At 33.9% G+C, this 26,986-nt stretch overlaps 1 protein-coding gene and 1 long non-coding RNA gene across 2 annotated transcripts in view; both read left to right on the top strand.

Annotated features, from left to right (window-relative positions):
* The first annotated feature begins 1,038 nt into the window (after positions 1-1,038).
* The window catches only part of LOC110381002 (breast cancer metastasis-suppressor 1-like protein), an 85,508-nt gene continuing 59,560 nt past the window's right edge, over positions 1,039-26,986 (top strand). Inside the window, exons 1-3 of the mRNA XM_064038608.1 lie at positions 1,039-1,365; positions 2,284-2,434; positions 2,851-2,944. Of these exons, the coding sequence (XP_063894678.1) occupies positions 1,164-1,365; positions 2,284-2,434; positions 2,851-2,944 (447 nt within the window). The 5' untranslated portion in view covers positions 1,039-1,163. The remainder of the gene's footprint in view (positions 1,366-2,283; positions 2,435-2,850; positions 2,945-26,986) is intronic.
* On the top strand, positions 7,486-8,332 carry LOC135117993 (uncharacterized). The gene is made up of 2 exons (XR_010277292.1): positions 7,486-7,955; positions 8,129-8,332. It is a non-coding gene; the product is annotated as an uncharacterized LOC135117993 (long non-coding RNA).

Below are 26,986 nucleotides of genomic sequence, written 5' to 3'. Positions count from 1 at the left end.
CAATCGAATACGATTGGTCTTTTATTAGTAGCAGAATGCCCGATATGGTTAAAACTGCTATTGCGATTCGATTTCTATTCGATTTTAACATTTTTTTATTTAAACTTAGGAGAATCGGGGCCCAGGCTAAAAGTATGCCAAAGAAGCATGGAGCTTAGCCTGCTCAGCATACGGCTTAGCGACCGAATACGTAACACCATTATCCGGTCCAAGACGGGCATTCTCGATGTGGGCAATAAGTCTTGCAAAGTTGAAGTGGGATTGGGCGGGTCACATCTGTCGAATGCACCCGGACAAGTGGGCCAATATCACCACAAAGTGGATCCCTTAGGATGGAAGGCGACCGAGAGGGAGCCCAAGGAAACGCTGGAGGGAACACTTGGACAGCGATGGATAGAGAAAAGTAGAAGGCTTTGGGGGAAGGCTGGCCTTTGTCCAGCAGTGGGACAGCATAGGCTAATAAAATAAAAAAATCAGAATGATGCCTGTTACTCGGATACTTATTATTGCTAACTTATCTATACTTCCAATAGTGAAAAAAAATCATATCGTTTAGTAGTTTCGCAGCGCTTAGGCTACAAACAAACAAAAAAATATTTCCTCTTTATTATAATAGTAAAGACGCCATACATGTAAAAAGTACCTACCAATAATAAAATTTTAGTTTTTGCAGTAATTTACAAAACGTCACTTAATTTTATAAAATTAGGAATCAATTATTTCGTTTACACAAATTCGTAACATCCAGTATAAGTAAGTAAATGGAAATAAAAACTGCCAATGGCAGCGCCATCTGTGATTAAACATTTTCTTATGGTTTGCCGACAAACAATTAAACGAATGTAGTAAAGTCAATTACTCAATTCTTTAACGCAGTCCGATAAAGACAGTATGAATCTAATTGATTTCGTATCGCTGTTAATATTGGCAAGTGCTACATTGGTTAATTCTTTGGTAGTTTTATATAATAGTTTGGTAGATATATCAAAATAGGTTAGAAAGATGTCGTGTTCATATGCTGGCAACCCTCAATCTGACGTGACGTTGACAAATAAAATTTGACAACTGTCGTCCTACTTTCCAAAGGGAGCGAAAATCAACAAACTGTAAATTATCTTCTCCAACTGTTTGATATTCCACTCATAATTGGTTACACAGTGAAAATGCCGTCCATGAAAGTGGAGGGTGACAGCGATGGGGACGGGGAGATGTCGGGGGGAGACACTGAGCGCTCGAATGGATCCTCAAGGGGTCCTGATAGAGACTCAAGTGCTGAAGAAGCTGATGAGCCAGATTCTGATGACTCCTCGGAGATGGACGAGAGTGAGTGCGAGAGGCGGAGGAACGAGTGCCTGGATAACTTAGGTTGGTACTCCCCATTTTGAGGTTATGTTTACAAAACATTGATGCTTTTGGCGGAATTGTTGATTATTGTTTGTTTATTTTCGTAATCTGATTGCGTTTTAATCTTCACGAATGTCATCGCTGCTTGAAAGCGCAGAAAGTTGAATAAAAATAATATATTTGAGTTTAAAATGGTTGATGGGTTGGCATTTTGACTCTGGGAAGGGCAATTTTCTTATCTTTTGTAGTAAAACACTTGGTTGATTCTTGATATGCTTATATTTATTAGGAATTCGATGTTATGGCTCTATCAGAGCACTCAGAGCTTACAAAGAGGCTACAACTCAACAGTATTTAATATTTTAAGAATATAGGTCAGTAAAATTTAGGGCCTTACAACCAAGGTATGCTTCTCAGAGCTTAGAACTCATCTTCATTTTAGTTTATGTACATTATTAAATCAAATTTTAAATATAGAGTATGAATTTTACCATAGAATTAAGTTTCATTCTTGATTGTTTATATTGACAGTAAAACAACCTTATTTGAAGCAAATTATAATTAAGACGTAGAGGGTAAGGGAAACACTAAATCAGCATAAACATCACATATTCCCACAGTATTTAAACAACAAGCACCAAGTATTTAAACCAGCAAAAGCTGACCCAAGACTCTAAGTAGCCAGATTGAAATATTCATTTTGCATAGTACCAACTAACTTTACTAACATCCAACCACTACCCTCATGAGACAAATTAATTATTCTGTCCTAAACCCCCATTTGAAAACCCCTCTTTACTAACTACAAAATAAATTACACACATGAAAATAAAACATACTTAAAATAAACAGCATTTATTTAAAATTGAACAACTTGTAACAATATACAAAATGAAGTAACAAACAATTTATGTATTAATAAATCATTCTATATTCCAGCTAACTTGGAGCGTCAGTTCTCAGTCCTCCGAGAACAGCTGTACTGCGAGAGAGTGAAGCAGGTGGATCACCAGCTAGCTGAAGTGAGAGGCGGCCGGTCTCAGGAGTACCTCGGACCTCTGCGGAGACTGCAGGAGAATATGAGGATTAGGTATATTCTGTTTGTAGTATTGGCCATGTGTAGTCTGGTAAGGTGGTCTGACTGGATGTGTATAAGTCTGTAAAAAGACCATTAATATTAAGGATGGATTAAGATACTTAAATAACAAATTCATATAAATTAAAGTAATTCATATAAACTGATTACTGAGATGATTGATGAAAACATTAAAAGAAATACAGCTGTTGTAGAAATGTTCATTACACAGTGCCCATTTCTAACTTGTATTATAAGTCCAACTATTTTATTCAGAAATCTTGTTATAGTGATAAAAAATAAAATGATTGTTATAGTTATATATTACATGTCTATAATATTCAGTCTATATACCTACATATTGTTAACTTGTAAGTTTTTCCTCAGTAATCCCATGTCTGTTCATTAATTTCAATTTCTTTGTTCATCAGGATCGAGGTAGCCGGCATACTGCGTCAGATGCGCATCGAGAACATCAAGCACAAGTACGAGGCGGAGGAGCAGGCAGCACACCAGCATTTTAAGGTAGGATTAGCATTATAAATGAAAAAACTATGCTCAATTTGAGTAGTCAAAGTCAAAGGTTTTTATTTCATATGGACTTATTTATAACACATCCTTACTAAACTTCAGTAGATAGGTGCATGTTCTAAATGTCGGATCTTATGGAGAAGAACCAGCAAGAATCTTCATAGACACTTTTGAAAACAGAAGTGTTTACAATATTTGTCTTACACTGCAGGTTGACTGTATAAATCTCATTTTAACAATAAAATCAATGTAAATTCAATAAATAACCCTAACTTAATCAACTGAGACATTCCTTAAGCAGCAGTCTATTTTTTCAATAAGTATTTGTGTAAAAAGTCCTTTCAAGATTGTTTATCTTTAGTTAACTGCTTACCCAAATGGATACTCCATTTAGGTAAGCAGTTCGTTTTACTGCTAGAGAAAACACAAAAGCACATTAGAGTTGATGTATAGCCTACTAGCTTTATAAATCCCTAAAATGTTTAATAAATTACACTCTAGGCGTAAAACATTAGGAAAACCGTAAATTCAAACAAAATGTGCACTTGTGTAGTCTTTAAAAAGTTGCATCAAAATTTAACTAGATGGCGTTGTCCTCAATTTCACAACACTCATTTGAACGCATGTGTTGTTACATAAGACAACTAGATGGCGTTACCAGTTCTAAATTTCAGTAACCACGTGAAATGCATTCGTAAACTTTTTACGAGCCGGCAACGATTTAATATGTTTCATCTTCTTTTTAACATAATATTTTTACGACTTTACGTACAAAATATTATTTTAAATTAATTTTGGTACAAAGTGGGTATTTTGCAAATTTTTATCATCGATTTTTTGTTGAACATATTTTTTATAGGTATCAATTTTTATAATATTATTTAATACATACTGTCGATATACCAAGTATATTTATGTGTATTAAAATTCTATAATCTAGTTTGATATGGCAACTCTACGCGTGACGTAGGTCTCCCATAAAAGACTTCAACGCAACGCGCTATGCACCTGGCATTGTTTAGCTATTTCAATCAAGTTTTTCTTCTATTTTTAATAGAACAATGACACGTTTTAGCCGATGTTTTTCATCGTGAATCATATCGATTTTCTTCGTCGTTAATCTTTATAGCTTTTGGAATTTTTGAAGGATAGTATGAAATACCTAAATAACTATATATTATTATCCTTGATTGACATTTAGAAAAACTTTACTAACGTATTTATCTATCCATTCTACATCTATACTAATATTATAAAGCTGAAGAGTTTGTTTGTTTGAACGCGCTAATCTCAGGAACTACTGGTCCGATTTGAAAATTTCTTTCAGTGTTAGATACTTAGTTCATTTATCGAGGAAGGCTATAGGCTACTTTTTATCCCGGTACGGGAAGTAGTTCCCACGTTATGCGGGTGAAACCGCTGGCAAAAGCTAGTATACTATAAAGCTGAAGAGTTGGTTTGCTTGAACGCGCTTATCTCAGAACCTACTGGTCCTATCTGAAAAATCATTTCAGTGTTAGATAGCCCATTTATCGAGAGAGGCTAAAGGCTACTTTATAAATGTGCGTAAAGTATTTCTCGCAAGAGGCAGGTGAGATCTCTGACAGAAACTATCTAAAGTATAAAACAATGGAGAATCTAGCCTTTATCATATAAAAAACTTAATATTTTTGTATAGAACATTTTCTAATCTTAGCTATAACGCCTACAAATATTGGGTTTCCCCATCCAGTTGAGATCCATAATTACTTTCAGCTGAAACGTAATGAAAACACAAATAAAACTGGCTTTTACGGTTACGTCATGGGGTTTTACGAAGGACCTCCTTCGTTTTCCACATGAAAATCTTATGTAACCCGTGTAACGGTGTGGTTTATACACATTTAATTGAATATTTACGATTTAAAGTAGGTATGCCTATTCTGAAAGATAAATATGGATTTTTCTAAAATAAATGAGATTTTAATATCGTAATTGGTACGCAACTTTGGATATATAATTAGGCTAACTCTATTGCTTAACATAATATCTGTAGTCAATGTATTTGTGCACCTGACTATCGTTAGTTACTTAATGGATAGTTCCATCTGTAAACTATAGTTCACCTTATATTTTAATAGAAAACTCTATACATAAGTGCGTTCGGTAATTTATCCTACACCAGAACCGAGGCCTATTATTTGTAACTCTTCTCTCAAGATATGCTACTTTTTAGTTTTAAACGTCAACTTACACCTAATCCGAAACCTTGAAATACCATACTTTAACCAGAAATCTAAATATATAAACACTAGATAACGCCCACGACACAACACACACATAGCTAGATATCTATCCGTCATGCTTTGGTATATAATCATTAATATTATATCCTAATACATAGTAAAAAAACTTGTACAGCCTTACTTATAAAATAATAAGTTATACTTAAGAGATGTTTAAGAAAAAATCTTACTTATAAACGTGGCTGAAATAAATCATTTTCTTAGCAATGTCTTAAATGAGCTGTCAAATTAAGTAGCCTCACACCCTTGTTTAACCCGCTAATTATCAAAATGGCTGGATTCTTACCAGCTGATTTTTCATTTCCGGTTTATTGACAGCTCAACTTTTTAATTTTATATTTTACGGATGCCATTGTTGCCATTACACAACGTTTTGATGACAAATATTTTTTTAAGCTACCAACATTCCGGTAGTGTTGAGAAATTAGTATGTTTTTATGTCATTATCTGTTCATTACTTAAGACATGCTTAAGCAACGTTTATAGGTCAAAATAATTTAATCACTACATAAGGCTTTAAGTAGTAATTACTTAAAACAATGCTTAGAAGATGATTTGTTGATTTTTATAAGTAAGGCTGGTAATGTTTACCGAGTTAGTAGGCGAACAAGTGTAGGTCATGTTATTGATTTTATGCTCAACTGCGGGGCTTCTGTCTATAGCGGTGTAACAAAGTTCTAATTTAAGGCTTATATCGTGTAATACGTAGCATAAATATCTTTAGTAAATAGAGTTTGAATGACCACAAATGTTAAAGGAAATTGCCTGAAGTTACACGTGGAAAAACAACACTTATAATGTGTATATGTAAAGTAAATGAAATGATTAATGGTACATTGAATTATAATGTGTAACTTCGCACTATCGAAATACATAGAGTCTAAACAACTTAATTATCACATTTTAAACAATAATAAATTACGTTCAATAACTGCTATGTTTTCGCTCCCTTACATTAGGTATTTTTGTTTACATTTACATTATGTTCTTAGCCTACCTTGGTCGACTAAAACTACCCCTAGCGCCAAAACTAAGCATATCACAGTTTAAACAATATCAAATGCGATCCAATGCTAAGGAAGGTATTAACCTTAAGATCCCACAGACTTTATGATATGATATTTGTATTTATTTATTTAATAGTTTATGTACACAGATACACACAGAGGAGAACAGACAAAAAGAAAAAAATTGAACACATACAGCCTTACTTATAAAAATCAACAAATCATCTTCTAAGCAATGTTTTAAGTAATTACTACTTAAAGCCTTAAGTAGTGATTAAATTATTTTGACCTATAAACGTTGCTTAAGCATGTCTTAAGTAATGAACAGATAATGACATAAAAACATACTAATTTCTCAACACTACCGGAATGTTGGTAGCTTAAAAAAATATTTGTCATCAAAACGTTGTGTAATGGCAACAATGGCATCCGTAAAATATAACATTAAAAAGTTGAGCTGTCAATAAACCGGAAATGAAAAATCAGCTGGTAAGAATCCAGCCATTTTGATAATTAGCGGGTTAAACAAGGGTGTGAGGCTACTTAATTTGACAGCTCATTTAAGACATTGCTAAGAAAATGATTTATTTCAGCCACGTTTATAAGTAAGATTTTTTCTTAAACATCTCTTAAGTATAACTTATTATTTTATAAGTAAGGCTGATAGTACATAGGCACAGCTTATTTCATGACAAATCTCTTCCCGATATCTTGTATCTTAAACGTGTGTGTATTTGTATTGTAAATTGTTAAACAAACAATTTTCTACGATTTCAATACAAACAATTACGTTTTCTCCACACAAATTGATGAACCGAACAGTTTTTCCATTGACCTTTGTTCCCTTCCTCTTCGCGGTTGCTAAGCCACGATAACAATCAATTAGACGTGCTCAGGATGTCTTCGAGTGACTTACAAGAGCCCCTAGCTGTCTTACTAACTATACAAACAAATAGAGGTCAAATTGTTTCATCTAGTTTGTGTACATTTACTCTAGAGTCAAGATGTTAACACACATTTGATTAGACCGTATTTGTCTTCTATACTAATCAATAGGTAGTAAAGAATAAACATTTTTGTATGTTAGTTTGTACCCCAAAGCTACTAAACTGATTTGAAAAATCTTTCACTGATGGAAAGCTACAATGGGCCTAAGTAACATGGGCTATATTTTGTCCGAGTACGGGAAAGAGTTCCGCGGGATCCGAGTATTTCGAGACTACGAAAACTTATTATTGTTTTCAATCCCTCTTATTATAAAACGCGGTATCAAATAAGTATCGGCTTTTGTACTACCTTTAATCCACCTTTAAGTACGACCTTGAAAAAACGTTATTACAAAACGCAGTTTATCGCAAGTCCTATTACTATCTGTAGTACAAAAGATAAACCATCGAGCCCTCTAGTTTAACTGCAGTACTTAGTCGACAAACGTCAAATTCCGACATTATTTACTTTTGAGGTTATTTGTTTTGTGATGAAAAAAACGAAAGTGGATATAAATATGTGTGATTTGGAATACTTGGATGTGTTAGAATACTATTGAGAGTGTCCGGGGACCCAACAGAATGCGTCATCGACAAAATCTCTTCAAATTACCTGACGACAATTTTCGATATAAATATCGATTTACGTTTTTCGAAATAATAGTCAATTGAATGCATGATGATAATCCAGGATGATCCTTTGATGCTCAACTGGGCTCGCCATAAAGTAAGTAGCCTTTACAGTGCAAGTAGGTTGCCAAAACATCCTAATTAATTGTATACGAGTCAAAGTTTTTATTATGGATGTTTGTTTATGTTCCACACATAAACTACCACATAGATTTTGATGAAACTTCGAAAATATATCAGATTATCATACAGTCTATTGTTTATTTACAGATTCAAGACTATTTTGGCGTTTTGCACGCCGTATCTCTGCCAGTAATATGCAATGTTTGTAAAAGACTGGAAGCTTGCTAAAATGTACAAAAATGCCTAGATGAGAAAGGGAACAAGATTGTGTGATGAAGAACAGTGTCCAACATGTAGCAGTGCATTTGACTGTATAAATAGACATCGGAATAAAATATAATTTTCTACTTTTATGTTGTTTCAAATGTTTCATTTTCTTTTGGTAATTTAATGCACACGATATTCTGTGTGTAAGTTATTGTGCACTTAATTTTGAAGGGGTTCTAATTAGATGCACAACGTCTTATTTAATCATTTAAATCGGGATGAAAATAATCCAAATTATTTCTAACCTAAAAACAAAACAACTCTGATACGCGCGCTGACGTTCCGTTATACGCGCAAACTCGATAGTTGTTTAAAAGAGAATAATTGGATCATGTATATCGTTAAAACATACTAGAAATATAAAATTACCTTTAAATAATAAAAAGTAATATTTTCAACTGCAGAGATATTTTTTTTATTATCATAGTTATTTATTTTTCATCAAAATAGACTTAACAAAATAATGTAAAAAGGAACGGCGCATAGAATTCGGAACGATTGAGCGAATGATTTAAATATTTGTTGCTTATAATCTGTGGATATTATTTGAACCACACACACACACACAGACAAATCGAAGTACTAAACAGTCTTCTCTTAGTCTACGTTTTGTAATAAGGATGTAAAGACTATCGTAAGTACCGTAACAAACCAAGACGTCTTCAGTCGGGTTTAAACCACTACTTGCGGCAGTTTTTATAATAAGAGGGTATAGGTTTAATCAGTAGATTTAATTCTACGCGATACATTGTAAGCTTGCTTTCCCATGTAATTTGTAAAGAAAAGATTTAGAATAATAGTAAAGGTTTCGCGGAAGGTATCGATTTCCATTCGTATTAGCTTACCAACTTAGAAGTAATAGACTGGTTTATCGATAAACTGGTCTTCCTTATAAAGGAGACTTATTACGTTAATTCATTACAATGAAATGATTTATCGACTGCATCGCTGTTGGTCGCAACTTCTGAACATAGGTAGATCTCGTGTTTTTTATATTAATTCCTATTTCGCGCAAAGCTATTGTCAAATCATTTATTTAATTTAGTCTTTTAGAAGCACTTCTGAATGTCAGGAATGTTTTGTGTTTCTCCATGACGATGTTATAGAGTCTCTGTTCGTTGTGTATGTGTTCGTGTGTTCGTTCGTTTTATTAAAGTAATACATAGGTACTTAAGACTACGTATGAGACTTAATATACTCGTAGCTCGCAACTTTAGGGATTTTCTCATGCTTGCCGATAAAGTTACTAAATTATAACAAATATTTAAAAGCTTGTTATGTAGGGTCAAAATCTCTTCACATTTAAATAGAATAAGTAAATTGTCTCTGCCTTCGATCTGCTGTCCTTCTTTGAAGATTGTGAAAAACCCTGATAAAATTCTTCCAAAAACTCTAACCACCAGAATCTCGCACAAAACTTTAATCCCTCAACAAAACAAACAAACAAACATACAAGCAACAGATAACCGACACATATGTAGCAACAATGCGCCGTGTCATCGACACTGAGGCCATTCATGAAGCGGTGACGTCACGTCCGGCGCGTGCGCATTGTGCCGTCTGCGGATCCTGTGTACAGTGGTGCCTGGGTTATGATTGTAGTTTAGTGTTATGACTTTTATGCAAAATAATTAACATGAAGATCTAATTGATAAAAGTACATGTCATAATAGTCTTTTTATCGTCCCACTGCTGGGCACAAGCCTCCTCTCACACGGAGAAGGAGTTAATCACGACTCTTTCCTAATGCGTTTTGGTGATGATTTTTTCCTTCATCTTTATTCAGTCTATGATGCCCAAGATATAAAATGAAAGTACTTACTATAACCTCTCAAGTATGAGTTTGCGGGTTTGATCCCAGGTCAGGCAAGAACAATTGCAAAATGCGCATAGTTATTTTCAAAACTTGGAATTTTAAATACCAAGTTTGGTACACAGTTATTTTCCTAGATAAATGCAACCGCCATTGTACATAAACTGTGCATAAAGTGTTAATGTATAAAGATATATTGACCGATGTTATAGAGAGTAAACAAAATATACAGGGAACTGGTACATACTGAGTAAATAGTTTAAACATCTTGCCAAATATGGGAATCGGACCTGATATGCTATCACATTTAAATCAATTAGGTACAAGACGTTTTGATTGGTGAATATTAAGGGAATTTTTTTTTTTTTTGTAGTGTATTTATTAAGTGTAATGTTTGGCCTACACTGTTTACAATTTAATACATATGTACTACTGTTTATAAATAACTTAGTTACAGTGATAATATCTTTCTAACTTTTATCTTCGTTTACACAAACAAAGTCCTATTCCAACAGTCGGATGTGGAGCTAAAATTAATCGCTACTCATTATTTCTCTGTCTCAGAGTCCTTTGCTTAACACGATACATATGGTAATTGGTGGTCATTAATTACGTCACTAATTTGGGAATGAGTGTATGGGGGACTTTATGAAAACTTGAACAGTTATGACCAAAGCTTTGAATTGAATTACACTGTGTGAGTCTGCATTATCAAAATTCTTGCAGTTTTGCAATGAGATTCATTTGGATAAATAAATCGGTTACTGAGCGATCAAAATCTTAATTATCTCTGTGTCCCTAGAGAAATACATCCCGTGTCCTGGTTAAAAGTTGCTTAAAAGATTTAGGTGAAACTTTTAAATGACTTTTCGTAGAAGAAATATAATCATACATATCTACCTACATATTCATCTTTTAATAATCACATGATTCCTATCAAAAGGTATACATACCAATCCAAGGTAATATTGTATATAAATCATTCGTTATCAAAGTTTGTAAGTTAGTTTTCTTTGCCTCGCCAACTTTGTACAGTCGGGAACTTATTAAAAGAGAAGTAAATCCCAAAGTTTTGTTCCAACTACGGACAGAGGGAAACTTGCTGTAACTCGAATATAAGTTAGGACGCCGCTGAAATCTTTGAGAAACACCGGCCTTTTTGTTTTTAGATGAATTGGATGGAATTTTCTTAGGAGTCAGCCATTTTGAACTTTTTATTCGGAAGTAAAGGTTTTGTTGCTGTTTAAATCTTAACTTATTGACTTAATTACTTTGCATGTAGCTTACGAAATCAACTCAGTGATGATACCGAGATGTATAGATTACCTATTGATTGTGTTTAATTAGTTTTGCAGATTATTCCCAAAATGTCCCTAATTGTCCATGTTCAGTAATCCCTCTTATGACCATTGGAGCATTGGAAGTTATTCTTTTAACCCCTTAAACCCACCAGCATTTAAAGAGATGAAGTAGATTTGGTAACTAACTGTTCCCCTTGGTTTGAACGAACGTTCTCCCCGGGGGCTCTAATTTCCGCACCGGTATAAAAGCTAGGTATGTTTTTTTTCAGGTTCTGCTATCTATGTATGCAGCTATCTATGTATACTTTAAAAGGCTCACTTTAATAAAGCCTGTTAGACATACTAACAGTCACTTTCATGTTTATAATATTAGTAAGAATATTCCAACGAGCTTTAAACCGTCTCAAAGTAACCGTCTTAATTCTATAGATTAGCAATATATCTAGTCTAACAAAGCCTTCTCGATTGAAAGCAAATTCAGGTATCGACAAATCGATTAGGCAACACAATAGTTGCGCAGGCGTCGCGGATGTGACGTAAATCGTATATAATTGGCTCCTATTGTTTGTAGATGTGGGGCAAACGGATTACTGAAGGATATCTATGATGAAAGTTGTGACGTTAGATTGTTGAACAAAGTATTTATTTAATGGACTAATAATAAGTTGGCACTATCTACCAAGTCGTGGTGGCCTAGTGGGTAAAGAACCAACCTCTGGAGTATGAGGGTGTGGGTGCCAATGCAACTTCTCTAAGTTTGTAGGTAAACTTTCTAAGTATATCTTGGACACCAATGGCTGATAAAAAAGTGAAGGAAAACATCTTGAGGAAACCTGGACTATATAGTCTGAAATCACCAACCCGCATTGAGCAAGCGTGGTGATCCTTCTCCGTGTGAGAGGAGGTCTATGTCCAACAGTGCGACGATAAAAAGGCTGTTACAGTACAGTACTATCTGCCAAGATCCCTTCTTTTTAGTGCCCTTTCTCACCCTGGTCCCTCTCTATGTATTAAATGGAGCTTTACAAGCAAAAATATTGGACGTTTCTGAGAACGAATAGTTTATTCGAATATCTTAGACTTCTTGGTCTAAAAAGTGAAAAGAAAGAAGGTAAGAATCTCGAAAATTGATGATAGCCAGCTAAATACTTATAATCTTGCATGTTATCATTCCAAAGGTGGTTATGATTCTACGTTCCTGCATAAGGCAGTTGGCCAGCGTCTGTTAAAATTTAATTCTCTAACTACAAAATTGAAAAGAAAATTCTGTGGGGAATGAAATATTATAGGGTAAAGGCGGGATAGATGCCGCAGTGGGATATATGCCCCATTTTTAAAAAACCTAACTTCCCATGCTCGCGATTAAGAAACAACTGTTTAACTAGAAGCCACAAGCACCCCGCACCTAAATTAGCCACGCGCCATCGAGGGGTGAGGTCGCGTTTCGCTCGTGTGTGAATTCATCTCCGCGGCGAACTTACAGCGAGCGTAAAATTTTTAAAGGTGAGTATTTGCTGTTGTATAACTTTATAAGTAGATATTAATTCCGTCAATTTTTTTATTACGTATGTATATTGTTTCATGAAGTATACATTTTGATGTAAATAGTTGCTCTATTGTATTTATTTATTTAAAAAAATATTAGGGCATCTAACCATGTCAAAAAGGATAGTTGCACTGATTTTTTACGGTATAGGTGCCCCTAGGGGCATCTATCCCTCCATACACCACGTGTACCCTGAATGTATTATAAGTGCTTTGAATATATATTTTTTATATTTTTCATGTGTTTATATATAGGTATTTACACTTTTTATTGATTACGAATGATTTACAGTTCAAACAGTGAAGATGAAAACAATTCACCTAAGAACAAAGTTAAGGAATAGAAAACCAAAGGTTTGCCGGTAAAGAAGACTAAAAGAGATGGACAGGATGAGCCTAAAGATACAAATAAAAATAACTGCATAGAATGCTTTGAAAACTATGAACAAACAAAGTCTAAATCCGACTGGATTCAATGTTACATGAAACCTGTACACTTTTCAGAAATTTTTGCTCGAGATGTAGAAAACTTAAAGCACTGTCCGGTTAAATATTATGGTGCTAAGTATATTGTGTTATTTTAGTTTTTAAGAAAGAATGATTTTTATGATTTTGCATGTTAAACCTAAATAATTAATATTTTACAATTAGGGTTTGAAATATAAAATACATTATTTTTGTTGAACAAATACTTTTAGAATTTTATTGTGTTAATTTTAATTAATCTGATAATGATATATTCATTAAAAGATTTAAAAAACTGCAAAATACTTTTCATTTCAAATAAATTAAAGTAAAATGCCCTTCATCAAATCATACTGTTTAAGTATGAAGGGCATCTATCCCGCACCGTAGGCATCTATCCTCGCTAGTATTTTCAAGGTGGGGCAACTATCCATAGGGGTAGGCATCTATCCCCAAAAATCGAGGTCTACAAAAAGCTAAAATCTGCAAAACGTGTATCTAGTATCTAGGTCCAAAAAGACAAATCACAAATAAACATAAAGGATTAAACTAGTTACATTCATAGGTGTTATTAATGTAGAACCAATATTTATTAAATTATAACCATATTTCAAAAAGTGGGGCATCTATCCCGCCTTTACCCTATGTAAAACTGTTTTTGCAACACTTAATCTACCGAAGTGAACTAACTTAGATATTACAGTTGGACTATACATATAGTTATGAGGTGCGTGAAACCTCGGTTTTATTATAATAAGAAAAAGTCTCTTGCCACTAAGAAAAGGACACTAAATCCGGTAAGACAGCGTCATAACAATGTAAAGTTTGTAAAGTGATGTCTACGGCCCCAATATACCGTAATAGTTTTATGGCAAGCAGTTACAGATAACGTAAATGGTTACTATGGAATGCATTGTGGTTGTGTAACTTGTATAACACATTATAGGTAGTAATTTTAAGTATTTTATGGACGAAAATACACTTTTGAATGTGTAAAATGTAAGTATATGTAGATGTTTTGATTTAAATGCCATTCATATATGATGAAATCTCGGAGTTCCCAGTATATTTGATAAGGTTGTCTAGTGATCAAATCTATTCGTCAATGATATATGTTCTAATGTAGTTAATAAATAATGAGAACTGTTTGCATATTTTCTATGTCAAGAAATAGAGGTATCCATACAGCTCACCATTGTTATGTGCAAGTAAAATAGACTTATTTTCATGGACTAGCAAGGACCCGCGACTCGTAGAAGCTCGGTGCACCCCACCAAAAAGTGGGCTTACTTATAGCCTTCCTGAAATTAGCGCGTTCAAGCAAACAAATAAATATAATATTAGTGATGGATATCAGTGTACAGTAATTGTATTATTTAAATGAGGGAGCTGATATCCACAGGATTGTACTAGCCACGTTATACGTGGTTTGATTTTGCAGGTTTTACGTGCGTCAATAATATTAACACATCGAATGTATGAATATACTAGTTGGTGCCCGCGACTTCGTCTGCGCAGGTTTAGTATTTCGAACAATATGTTTACAAATTGTAGCCTATGTGTTATTCTGATGTATAAGCTATATTATTGTAAAGTTTCATTAAAATCCATTCAGTAGTTTTTGCGTGAAAGAGTAACAAACATCCATACATCCATACATACAAACTTTCGCGTTTATAATATTAGTAGGATTCAATACATAAATAATATGGCTACGCGGGTTACCGCAATACTGCGGTTACAAGTTACGGTCACTGTGGTTATTTAGTAGATAATGAATTTACAACAGTTATGTAGTATTTGTTGCGTATTGATGATAGGATTTTGATAAAGCTGTAATTGTAAATTCTTCTTCTCTCGTGTCAATGACATGTCTTATAGTGAGACTACACTTTGTCGGCCCAATATGCAGCCACAGCGAGAGCACGGCCGGACGCACTCATTAGGTCCTCCCGCGAGCAAGTTTCAGGGCACAGTGGACATGTGATGAGGTGGGATGGTCTGCATAGCAGCCCCGCACTTAATTGTAAATGACAGTTACACAGCTTATATACCACCTTTATCCCTCGTTTTATCTAGGGCGAGCTGCAGCTAGTATTTTTATAATTTTCGGGCAGAAATATGATTATTCATTTCGTTAGTTACGTTCAGCAAATTTTTGAAAAGTGGATCATGAACGTCTGAATTTCAAGCGCTGAAACATGGATGAGGTATCGGTATTTCAGTCGTTGAGTCGTGAGAGGTGGGTTGTTCGACTATTTATTTGACTTTGATTTTCATATTCTTTTGATAGTTTCATAAAGCATTCGTTATTCAAGACTTTTCTGAAACTTTCCTAAATTCTAAAGCTACTTCTTCTAAGCTTAATGTTTAAAATAATAATTTTGAACTAATTCTATTGGCAACTTAAATACTTATGATTACAACTTAAATACTTAGATACCGTGGTTTCTGTTTCAAAGAGTAACAGGTTCATCGAGCTAAATATGCTTTGAATTATTTGTTTCTTGTTTCTTGCGTAATTTTTGTGTAGAAGAAATGTTTTTTTCTTTCTTTCTTCATTTTGACTTTATTGGCATTCATAAACCTTAGTGCAATGTGGTAATGTTAAATAACATAGATTGCGATCGTCTAAAGTAGATAAAAAGCTTTAGAATCAAACATTGCTTACGGTCTCAAGAGAAAGCTCATTCCTCATTATTTCTTGACCTAAGTTCATGAAGATGTTTCAAAACTTTCTACCTTTTGAGCTGGACCTTGCGTCTTTTACTGATTAAAGCCCATCTTTGTTCCTTTAAATGAAACTCTTTCGATCGCTGCCACATTAAAAAATCTGCCGTAAAGTAGATTAAAGTAAATAGTTATTGATAAACTGCATTTACTACATTGAAATTACAACGATTTTATGTTTAGTTTAGAATCTTGAATCTAGTTCAGAACGAAATATGGTATATTTCGTCCATTATTATTATTTTTTGTGTATCAATGTTGATTGTATATTGGTGCCTAATAATACATTATGTATCTGTTAAGGACTTTCAACTATATTAATATGATTTTCTATGCTATGTTTATGTATCATTCGCTAGAAATCCTATTTTGTTGACTATGTACCTAATGTAGAGGGCGCTACATAGCTACGAGGGCGTAGAAACCTAGGTGGAAATATTTTACTGAGAACTTTTGCTTTAATGGAGACATTATATTTTTAATCAAAATAGCTGTAATATAGAAAAGCTTCTTTTTTTCTCTCGCAAAGAACACGTAAAGGTGGGCGCTTGTGAAATGTGATGTTGAAAAGAATTTATATACATTAATCTTGTATCGTGGAAAGCTTTGAACATATTAAATAGCAGCTTTTATTTTTATCACTATCTTTACAAGTCTTCACACGCTTGCCAGTAGCATAGAATTTTGTATTTTGCAAAATAAAATTCGATTCTATTCTAATAAAATATTAAACTACTAAATACCATTTTCCTCGTAAAAGTACACAGAAAAATATTCTAAAAACACTTTGAAAATAATCGCCCTGCGGCAATTAATGGCCTTGTATTATAAAATGACCCCAAATTAGTGTGAGCAGTGTACAGTGGCCCGAAATCGGTTCATCGGCCCGCCGGGTCAATGACCGCGCGTTTTCAGACGTCAACGCTACGGATTGAAGGGCTCGGAAACTTATTATATTGGGAACGAGAATTTGGTGTAGTTTTGGTATTTATTTATATGTTCCTGGAATGTGATTTGGGTTTTACAAGGTGTGATTCTGTCTGTTTGATTTCTCTCTAATCTTAAAATGTGTGTAGGTAATCTTTTCTATAATGTTCCATGTACCCGGGTGGGTATAAAAAACTCCACCAATTTTCAGCCAAGTTTCGGTTCAGTCGTACTTGAGTTGTACCTGTTAGACTGCTAATACGACTTTCTTTCATAATAATAGAAACACTGATGTTATGCCTTTCCAAATTGTATTCACTTATCTATCAAATAGCAAGACCATGCGACGTAGTCATTTTATTATTCATTCCTGAATCCTCAATGAGCTCCATGTTAAAGCTTATTTACGTTTTTAGCTATGAAAATAACTCATTAACTGACTCTAACCTCCCCTACTATTCTACTACGTATAAAATATCGCCTAAGAATGTAAGAAGGGTATTACAATACCGAGGATATAATTAATGATTTGTACATAACTTCCTACGTAAACGTAGTTACGGTAGACGTGAGAAAAAATCTTTCCAGTCTCGATAAAACTTCAATTTGTTATGAAAACCCCAATCTGTTTAGTCTGCGATGCAAACATTGGTACACAGTTCTTGGTAATTTTACGGCATTAATGAATTGAACACTTCATATTTTTTACAATTTGCAAGCAATCAGAAACTTAATTGGGTGGAAAAATCAATAAATAACAACAATACAGAAAAGTCATGTTTTATATTTGAACGGTGTGTTTCTAGAGATTTGATGTTGACAAGGTATGAATATACTTTTTCTAAGCTAGCAAAACTTAAGCCCTATGAAGTACGTAAATATTTAATTAGCACTTCTTTGATATTATTTGCAAGTTTGTCTCAATGTATTCGTCTCGGAAAGCGTGCTAGTTGGTGGATCCAAACCAGAAAGAAGAGAAGCCAGGAAGTCTTACAACCAGTTTTACCAAGGGGTATAGGGTTGCCCGGGTAACTGAGTTCAGGAGTTAGAATGACTGCATCCGGTTAGACTGAAAGCCGACCCCAACATATTTGGGAAAAGTCTCAGGAGATAGAAGCATATTAGATTAATCATCAAATTAACCAAAGACTGCGAGCTTTCATGAACTTTCTCTCAGCACAATATTTTAGACTCATTTAAGCTTTTTACACAATATTGCCAATGACTCATGAACAGTTTAAAGCTGCTGTAAAAACCATAGATATATTCATTATTTCTATTTATGTAGATTAATCGTAATAATTCTGGAAAATTCCGCTTCTATCCACTTTATATTCTGAATGTATATATTTGGATAATATTTACAGTTATAATTTATTGATCGTGTCAGAAATAAGTTCATGGCCGTTTTGGACATTATGGAAACTAAAATATACAACGAAATGTACTGTACTTAAATGGCAATATTATTAGAATACGTTTAAATTAGGTTACCTATATTAGTTTTTTGTAAATTGAATTTATTTTGATTAGTAATTGAATTCGTTTTAAAATGGCAACATATCTAGAGACTTTTCCTTGAAGTTTAAAAAGCTCTTCCAGTTGTATAATGCTACGAAATTATAAGTTAATAATGTTTATTTTTAAGTTTGTAAAGTTTAAGTTTTATGACGTTATAAAATATTTTATGTATTTGTGTCCTTCTGATATGCTTGTTATTTTTAGCGGTTTCCGAATCCCGTGGAAACCACTTCCTGTGCGCGAATAAAAACGCTTGTCATTCTAGCACAGTGCAGTTTCCCAACAGTGAAATAATTTTTCAACTTGTTTCAGTAGTTTCGAAAAACAAATAAGCTAACTTCAATGTCTAAGATCATTTACACAACATAGATAATCGAAATATAGTTTCATATTTGCTTATTTATCTTAGCTCTATCACAATGTATGTTGTTGAGACTAAAAGAAAAATATCATTAAGCTCTGCTTATCCGTCTCAGGCTCATATTCTCACGTTCTCAATATCCATAATGAGATTTACAAGGTGCACATGTACTGAAAATCCCACATATCTGATAAAGCAATTTGCATGCGCTGTTGCACCTTGTAGTGGACCGGCTGCCTTGCAGTTACTGACTGCAGAGGCTGCATACAAAACAGTGCTTAATCTTTATACAGACTTTTAATACTAAGTTTTGTAGTGCTTTTGCAAAGTTCAGATTTATAACTCGATTATTTTACGGTGGGAAAATCGATTCGTTTCACTGTTACACATATACTTAAGTCATATAATATTTATAATAGGTTCATGAAATATGTTATCAAATATTTAGAATAACTGTAAATGTTCTCTATGTATAATTTCTGTAGGTTAGTTTGTTATACTAAAGCCGCGTGTTATACTATTGTTGCCTAGTGCCTAGGCTTTATCATGCGTCCTTTTCCCAGGATACCTACTTAATACTAGTTTCACAATCACATACGTCAGTTAAGATTAGTAATTGAACATGAAAGATTACAACATGAAAGCTTCAGTCGTTTTAAACTTTAAACTTCAAAAAAATACCTAATTAGTTGCTACGCATGGTAAAATTATTAAGTGTGTGAAAAGGAAAATTGCGTCTTTTGAGACCTTACGGCAATCTGCCAAGTTATAGAGGTATGTCTGCTATGTAGAAAGTACCTTCGGGTTTAATCTGTTTTCAGCATATACAATACATGGTAAATAGATTAATAATCGAGTCATTTTAGTTAAGCCAAAATATCTTTTTTTTTTTTTAGCGACGTAAAATCATCAAATGACCCCTCCCGCTGTGGGTTAGCAGCGGTGAGGGAGTGTCAGACTCTTACTGACTAAAATCGTCGTGTTCCGTCATAGGCCTTTTATGTACCAGGGCCGCGGTATCTCTTTCGAACAACCCGCAGCCCAAGCCAAAATATCTTGAGTGACTTTCGTATGTGAGTAAATATGTACATTCCTCTTTCACTGTACTTCAAAATCTGTATTTGTGGAGTTTACGTCAAACAGTAGTGCGATCCTGAATCTAGGGTTTTCAGTATAAATTGTAAGAACTCCAGTTTTATTTTAAACGTGTACTGGTATTTTGTAGTTACTTTATACGTACTAGAATATATTGCACATGTTTTGTGGTCAAATGTGTAGCACGCGAAATGTAATGATTTAATCATTAGTAGTCAAATATTTAATTTCTGAACTGTTTTTTCGAAGTGTAAAGAGCTACCGAAAAAGTAGGAAATTGTGCAAATATTTTCGTTCCGAAGAAAGCGTGAAGCCGAAAATCGATCTCAGTGGCGTGCACTTGGAGAGGCCTATGTGCAGCAGTGGACTGCGACAGGCTGATGATGATGATGATTTTCGTTCCATTATTAGGTAGGTACACGATTACTTTTTGTCGCTGCATCTTGTTAAAATGGAAGCCGATCCCTAACATAGACGGGAAAAGGCTAGGCGATGATGATGATTACAATACTAGCACTTTTAGTCTGCATGACAAACGGAGTTTACTCTGATGAAATAGAGTCTAATTGAAACTATTTCGCTTAGATATATTATACTAAAATAAAGTAAATTGATATGACGCTACACTAATAACTCCCGTAATACTAATTTTCTGACTCCGGTCTTAAAATCAGATTTCAACTTCAATTTGAGCATTGAAGGTTGTCCACCAAATTATATTATTAACTTCTCACTATCTAGACTATTACGACTAAACGACTAGAATCATTACAAAGATCTTAAAAAAAGGGTGCACAAATTGTTAAGAAAGCCTGCCTTCTAAACTAGGAAAACCCTGTAACTTAGAGGTAGAGTGTTTCACTGTAGTTTCGTTTACCATAAAATCCTCATTAGAAGTATGCGTGCATATAAATAAACCAAAGAGTTTACTGATGCTTTAAAATGTGTGAAATTCTGAACAATCCCGAACGTAGGCCATATTTTATCCGGATTAGGGAAGAAACACCCTGGAACGTGTAAGTGTGCTATAAATTGCTTTCCTAACTAAGATTGCTTAATATTCTGAGGAATCTACACGATATAACAATTTGCCATTCCAATACATTCAATTCAAGACATGTGGAGACTATTATGTTTAATGGTCCGTTCAACACGATCGCGTAACTACCGCTAAACTATAACGTTAGTAAAAGTTTTCCTCAATATTGAACGCCCATAAAGTTCCCAATAAACAGTATCTGATAAACTCATTACGTTTCACGAAGTATTTTAACACGTATCGCTACGTCAGCAGGCCAATCTATGGAAAATCAAAGACAATTCAATCCTCTACGGAATCGAATAGCTGTTTCCGAAATTTTCTTTGTTCACACATGGATTATAATTTGCGTTATAAAACAACATATTTCTGTACACGTGTAACAACCTCTGTTTATATAAATAGCTCGGTCCGTGGGCTTACAACCTAACCTTGCGGAGATCACGTGAACCTACCAAGTTGAACGATAGATGGCGCTGCACGTACCAAAAAGTTTTACACATCGCGACAGTTTTCAGGTTACGTCAGTAATCACGTTTCGACACTTTTTTTGCTTATATAAAGCGTTTTTAACACTATTTGCTTACGAAATAGACGTTTTAAGCACTCAAGATGCTCATTTTAGTGCAATAATTAACATAGATTCGATTTTGAAGTTGATTTCGTAGTGTTGTTCGCGTTATCTTATCTGTTACATATAGATATATATAGGTATTATGTATTCAATTATTCAATATTGAAATGCGCCATTTCTTGTAATGTCACGTTACGTATGGTCTAAACTATATTTACGTATAACGGTTAATGCGCAGTTCACAATGGGACAGATGTCACTCGTCATTATATTATCGTTTAATTATGTTTCAGCTGGCTCGTGATTGTAATTACGAAATATATTACACTAGCCACTCGTACATAAGAATTATTTATATTATATACTCTTAAGAGTTAAGGATTCATTTAATGTTATTAAATATAATTAGTAATTCGACCATGATGACAAACCATATTGTAAGTCTTACTTTTGTATAAAATAAACGTCCTTTATAAGCACCGTCATCGGAATTCATAAAAGGGTTTTATATGACGTCAGCGTTTCTTTGTTCAAATGAAAAGTATTCATAGCCAAGAAAATGGTGGAACATGAATAAGTAAGTGTATAACAGCTACTCAGTGAACGAGGTCGTCAGAATCGTTACACCGGGTCAAGTCAGATTAGATTAACACGCTAAATTGAGAAATATTCAGTTAAAACACTCCTTCACTTCAATACGATACAAAAATGAATTTTAATACAATATGCAAGGACCATCGATCAACGAAAACAAATATAATCCTTAAAAGGATGTGCCGTTAAAAATAATGCATCATAAATAAGGTCCTTAAATTAATATCTGTCGACAAAAGGAACTAACAAAATGGCGGACACAAATAAGCCGCGTAGCGTTTCTGAAAGCGTCTGTCTACGGGTGCTTTGTCTCATTCCCTCTAGCTTATTTCTCATATGTGTGAGAGTGATGGGTATAGTACCCCGTGGGGCCTCGGTGTCAAGGTGACGTACCCTTGCGCGCGCGCAGCAAACTTGCGCAGCCGACACGAGGTTGTTCCAATTTGCGAATTTTGTTTTATAGCTGCCGAGAGATGGGTTTTTGTTAATTGCTGTTCATGTTCAGTTGGCTTGATTACTGAAATCGTTTTTTTTGTTAACAGTTCTGCAATCCTATGCTTTAGATGTTGTTAAAGTTGTTATTAATGTATTTGGGTTTCTGAATAGACTTTCATGTACCTATTAGGTATAAGTTAAATCTATCAATACTAGATTCAATGTATTAAGTATAGATCAGTTCTTATTCATTTAAAATATTTAAATCAATATCAAACTCCTTTGTGTACCGATTGTTTTCGTGTGGACCTACTTACCTCTTTGTTTTCGGTTCCTCATTTAATGAAACTATTTATTATTTCTAGTCCTATTATGTGTTAAGCATTGCACATACCTAAGTTACTTCATGATAATTCTGTTGTGCATTATGTCGATAGCCAGTTATCGCCTAAATATAAATAAATAATATTAATACAGAGAGAAGAGTATAAAGTTAGCTTAGGAGTCATTAATAATGATCATTGTACCTTACTATTTCGTACAGCTATTCTCGCGTAGTTTACACATATACATATAAAGAAAACACAACCTAATTAAAAAGACTTGGGTATTTGGTATTCAAAAGTTGTGGGTGTCCAAAACGGACATTGATGTGGGTTATTCAATTGTCCAAATATAAAACCCACGTTTACGTAAAGGTCAAATATTAACAACATAACTATTGACCTCGCAATTAGACAGATAATTGCTCACCAATAACTTAATTTGTGGCCCATTAAGTAGGTATAGGTTAATTACTAAGAAACTAAGTGGGTACTAAATTGATTAAATGCGTTATGTACTTAAGCCACATTTTTTTTTAATTTATATAAAATTTATTTGTTCCTTTATTTCAGGCAACTAGGGCCCATAGAAAATACATTATGTTTGTTTGAAACAAAAAATAAAACAAAGGATATAAGTACAGTGACCATCTTTTCACGAAGAGTTCTCCCGTGTTTAGGAAGGCAAAATAAACTAAAACTGATGGGTACTGGTTACCTTTTCCCGTCTGTCATTTGTACACGTTAGCAGTCGGTACGAGTGCTTAGAAGCTGGAAAGTCCTACCACCAGTTTTATCAAGGGGTATCGGATTGCCCAGAGTAACCGGGTTAAGAAGGTCAGATAGGCAGTCGCTTCATATTAAATACTGATATTCAGCTGCATCCGGTTAGACTGGTAGTCGATCTGAACATAATTGTTTCCCAATTATGTTCAGATCTATCAGGCTAGACCGATGATGATGATGATACCCTTGTATTCCAACTTCCAGAACAAATTATTTTAAATACACCTACACATATTTTTCCGACGCCTCAAAGAAGATAGGATTACCTTCAGATGACCTTAAATGGCAAGGAATATTAAATAGCATTGTATACGTAGCACTATTTGCATATTATGCACTGTCATGAATATTTCGACTACAGTTTAGTTCCAAGACTGAAACGAGTACATACATAATTAATAATTTTTAACTAACTTACCAAAAAGCAGGAGGTACTCCATTCCGTTGTTTGTCATTTATTTTAAGTATGGTCGCCTATATTTCGGTCGTTTATCAACCGATTTGAAATGATTTACCTACTTCCTAAGTGCTCCCATTATTATCAGGTCCGGGATCTGGCTATTTCATACCATACCTATAGCTGCACCCATTAGATACCGACTTCTAGACCGATTTACCTAAAAGTATTTTATGCATTAGTTTATTTGGAAGTCGGTTATTTTTTGACAAAATGAATACCTTCTAGTTTACAATGAAAGTTTACGAAGACTTTCGACAGCTAAAACGTTTCCAAAAAAATAATGTTCAAGACAGCCTAATACACATAAATTCCCAGTGTACACCAAGTACTATTCTAGTTAAACGTTTGTCAAGCTATACACAGGCTGTGGTTATATTAAAAACGGTTTCGTATTTCTTTTTGCTTCACAGTCCGTTTGAATTCTCGTCTGTGTCATGTTTTTCGTCGTTTCGAATGTTTTCTAAATAGACTCACTGAAAACTGCTCGTGTAGGTTTAAAAGTTTTGGGAATCTATGCGTTGTATATGATTTTACCATGATATTAAAGTTGATAAAGTTTCATAAATGCAATTTATAACAATGCATTAATGTAATTATTTCGCTTATAATGACTATAAAGCACAATTTTCTGGAAATTATTTCAACGCTTTTCACGCTCACGCTCGTGGTTTTCACAACAAAAATTGTTGCTACTGAAATCTTTTGTTAATAAATGGCCCTTTTTACTTTAATTAATTGGAATTGATAATATAACGTACTCACGTAATTAAATAACGAACACTACATGCCACGATTACTGCGAAGGACTAACCAAATTCTTCGAAAACTATAGTAAATTAAGTAATTAAACACACTTCATGTATGTATTCTAATGTTATAAAGCTGAAGAGTGTCTGTTTGCTTGAAGGTGCTAATTTTAGGATCTACTGGCCCGATTTGAAAATTTTTTTGAGCGTTAGATAGCCCATGTATTATATTATTGAGGATCCAGGTGCCAACAGTTAGTAAATCCCTAGAAGAAGTATTTCCCACGGGATACCGATGAAACTGTTAGCTCAGGGTAGTATCTAAATACACTTTAATAACTTACTCTCATAGTTACAAAATAATTTCTTTCCAAATCTCCTACATACATTTATTTTCAATCAAATTTACTCTCTTTCCACATACATACATTTCAACACTAAAAGTAACTAACCTATACAAGAGTCGAACTACTAAAAGCCAGCTTATTTTATCAGCTTTCAGTAGCTATTCACAGGTTCAGCAGTACACAGAAAGGGGACATTGCCACGTTTAATATAATTATGTGCCCTATTACCTTTTCTTTATAGTTATTTCAATAAAAATAACAAGTGAAATGTAATGGATTTCCAAAACATTTCCATCTAAAGCTGTACCACATTTAACACTAAATGTAACTAATAATATCAACGACAAGAGAACTACTAAAAGCCAGCTTATTTTATCAGCTTTCAGTAGCTATTCACAACTTCAGTACACAGAAGAGTTAGATTCCAATAAACATAAGTTCAGACTTCCTACGTTACACCCACAATAATTTATAATCGCCCACGTTTCATGAACTTCTATTCATTGCGATTTCAGTGAAAATGTCAATTGAAATAGTATCTGGATTTTCTTTATATGAAGAGTTCGGAATTTAAGAATACCTAAGTTAGTAAGCTTATATATTTAATTATGGTCCGGTGGCAATAAATATCGAATAGAATGTATCAATCATGTGAACATTGTATCTTTTCAGTGTATCTTTTAGTGGAAAGAGGGAATGGAGGTGTTTGCCCTGCAATCGGACACCACAAGCTAAAATAAATAAACAATCGTTAATATGAAACGTATCGTAATCAATGTTATAGAAATAAATACATTTTAAAAATTACTATTTTGAGATACCTTCAGGTTATAGTTAAACTGAAGAGTTACATTATAAACACTTTCCGATCTCCCGCGGATTCACCTGCGTCCCGTAGGTACTACTACCCGTAGCAGGATAAATTGATATACCCTATGTTGATTGGGAAGAATGTAGCTTTCCAACATTTTTTTTTCAATTCAGTCCAATTTTTACAAAGTCTTTGGGATACACAAAAACTTAATATATTGCCTATAGATAAGTACGGACTTCCTACGCTACACCCACCTAGTAACTTTCCGCCCACATTTAATATACATAGATATGTGCCCTTTAACTTCTATTCATTGCAATTTCTATGAAAATGTTTGCTGAAATATCTGGATTTTCTTTATATAAAGAGAATGTAGATATTGAATTATGTTTTATTTTTTAGAGTTATATCGGGTGTGTCGTTCACAATCACATTAAATTAAATGCGTTAATATACCGGTTAAAAGGTTTGTTCCCACTAGTTCTACTGCTTAGTTCTACCGTAGAACTAATGGGAACTTTTTTTCCCACTAGTTCTACTATATGAGATGTAACAAAATAGTAGAACTAGTGGGAATTATGGTTTTTATTGGTATTCCCACTAGTTCCACTGAACATTGACAGTAGAACTAATGGGACATAATTTTGTTCTACTAGACAGAAGAAGTACAGTCGACGGCCGATAGTTGTGATTTTTTTCAGAGCTCAATATCGATAGCAGTCAGAATAACTTAGATTTTTTTCATGAATTTCAACAAAAATCAAATGTTTTTCTCTAGAAAAGTACTAGGACAGCAGAAATGAAGAGGAGCTAGTAAATCTTTTTTGTTCATCTAATTTTATAACACCTCTGTGGTGGTGTT

Source organism: Helicoverpa armigera, chromosome 16 (genome assembly GCF_030705265.1).
Source record: "Helicoverpa armigera isolate CAAS_96S chromosome 16, ASM3070526v1, whole genome shotgun sequence".
Lineage (NCBI taxonomy): Eukaryota > Metazoa > Arthropoda > Insecta > Lepidoptera > Noctuidae > Helicoverpa > Helicoverpa armigera.
The sequence above is the reverse complement of the archived record's forward strand: the minus strand, read 5'-3'. Positions and strand labels throughout refer to the sequence as shown.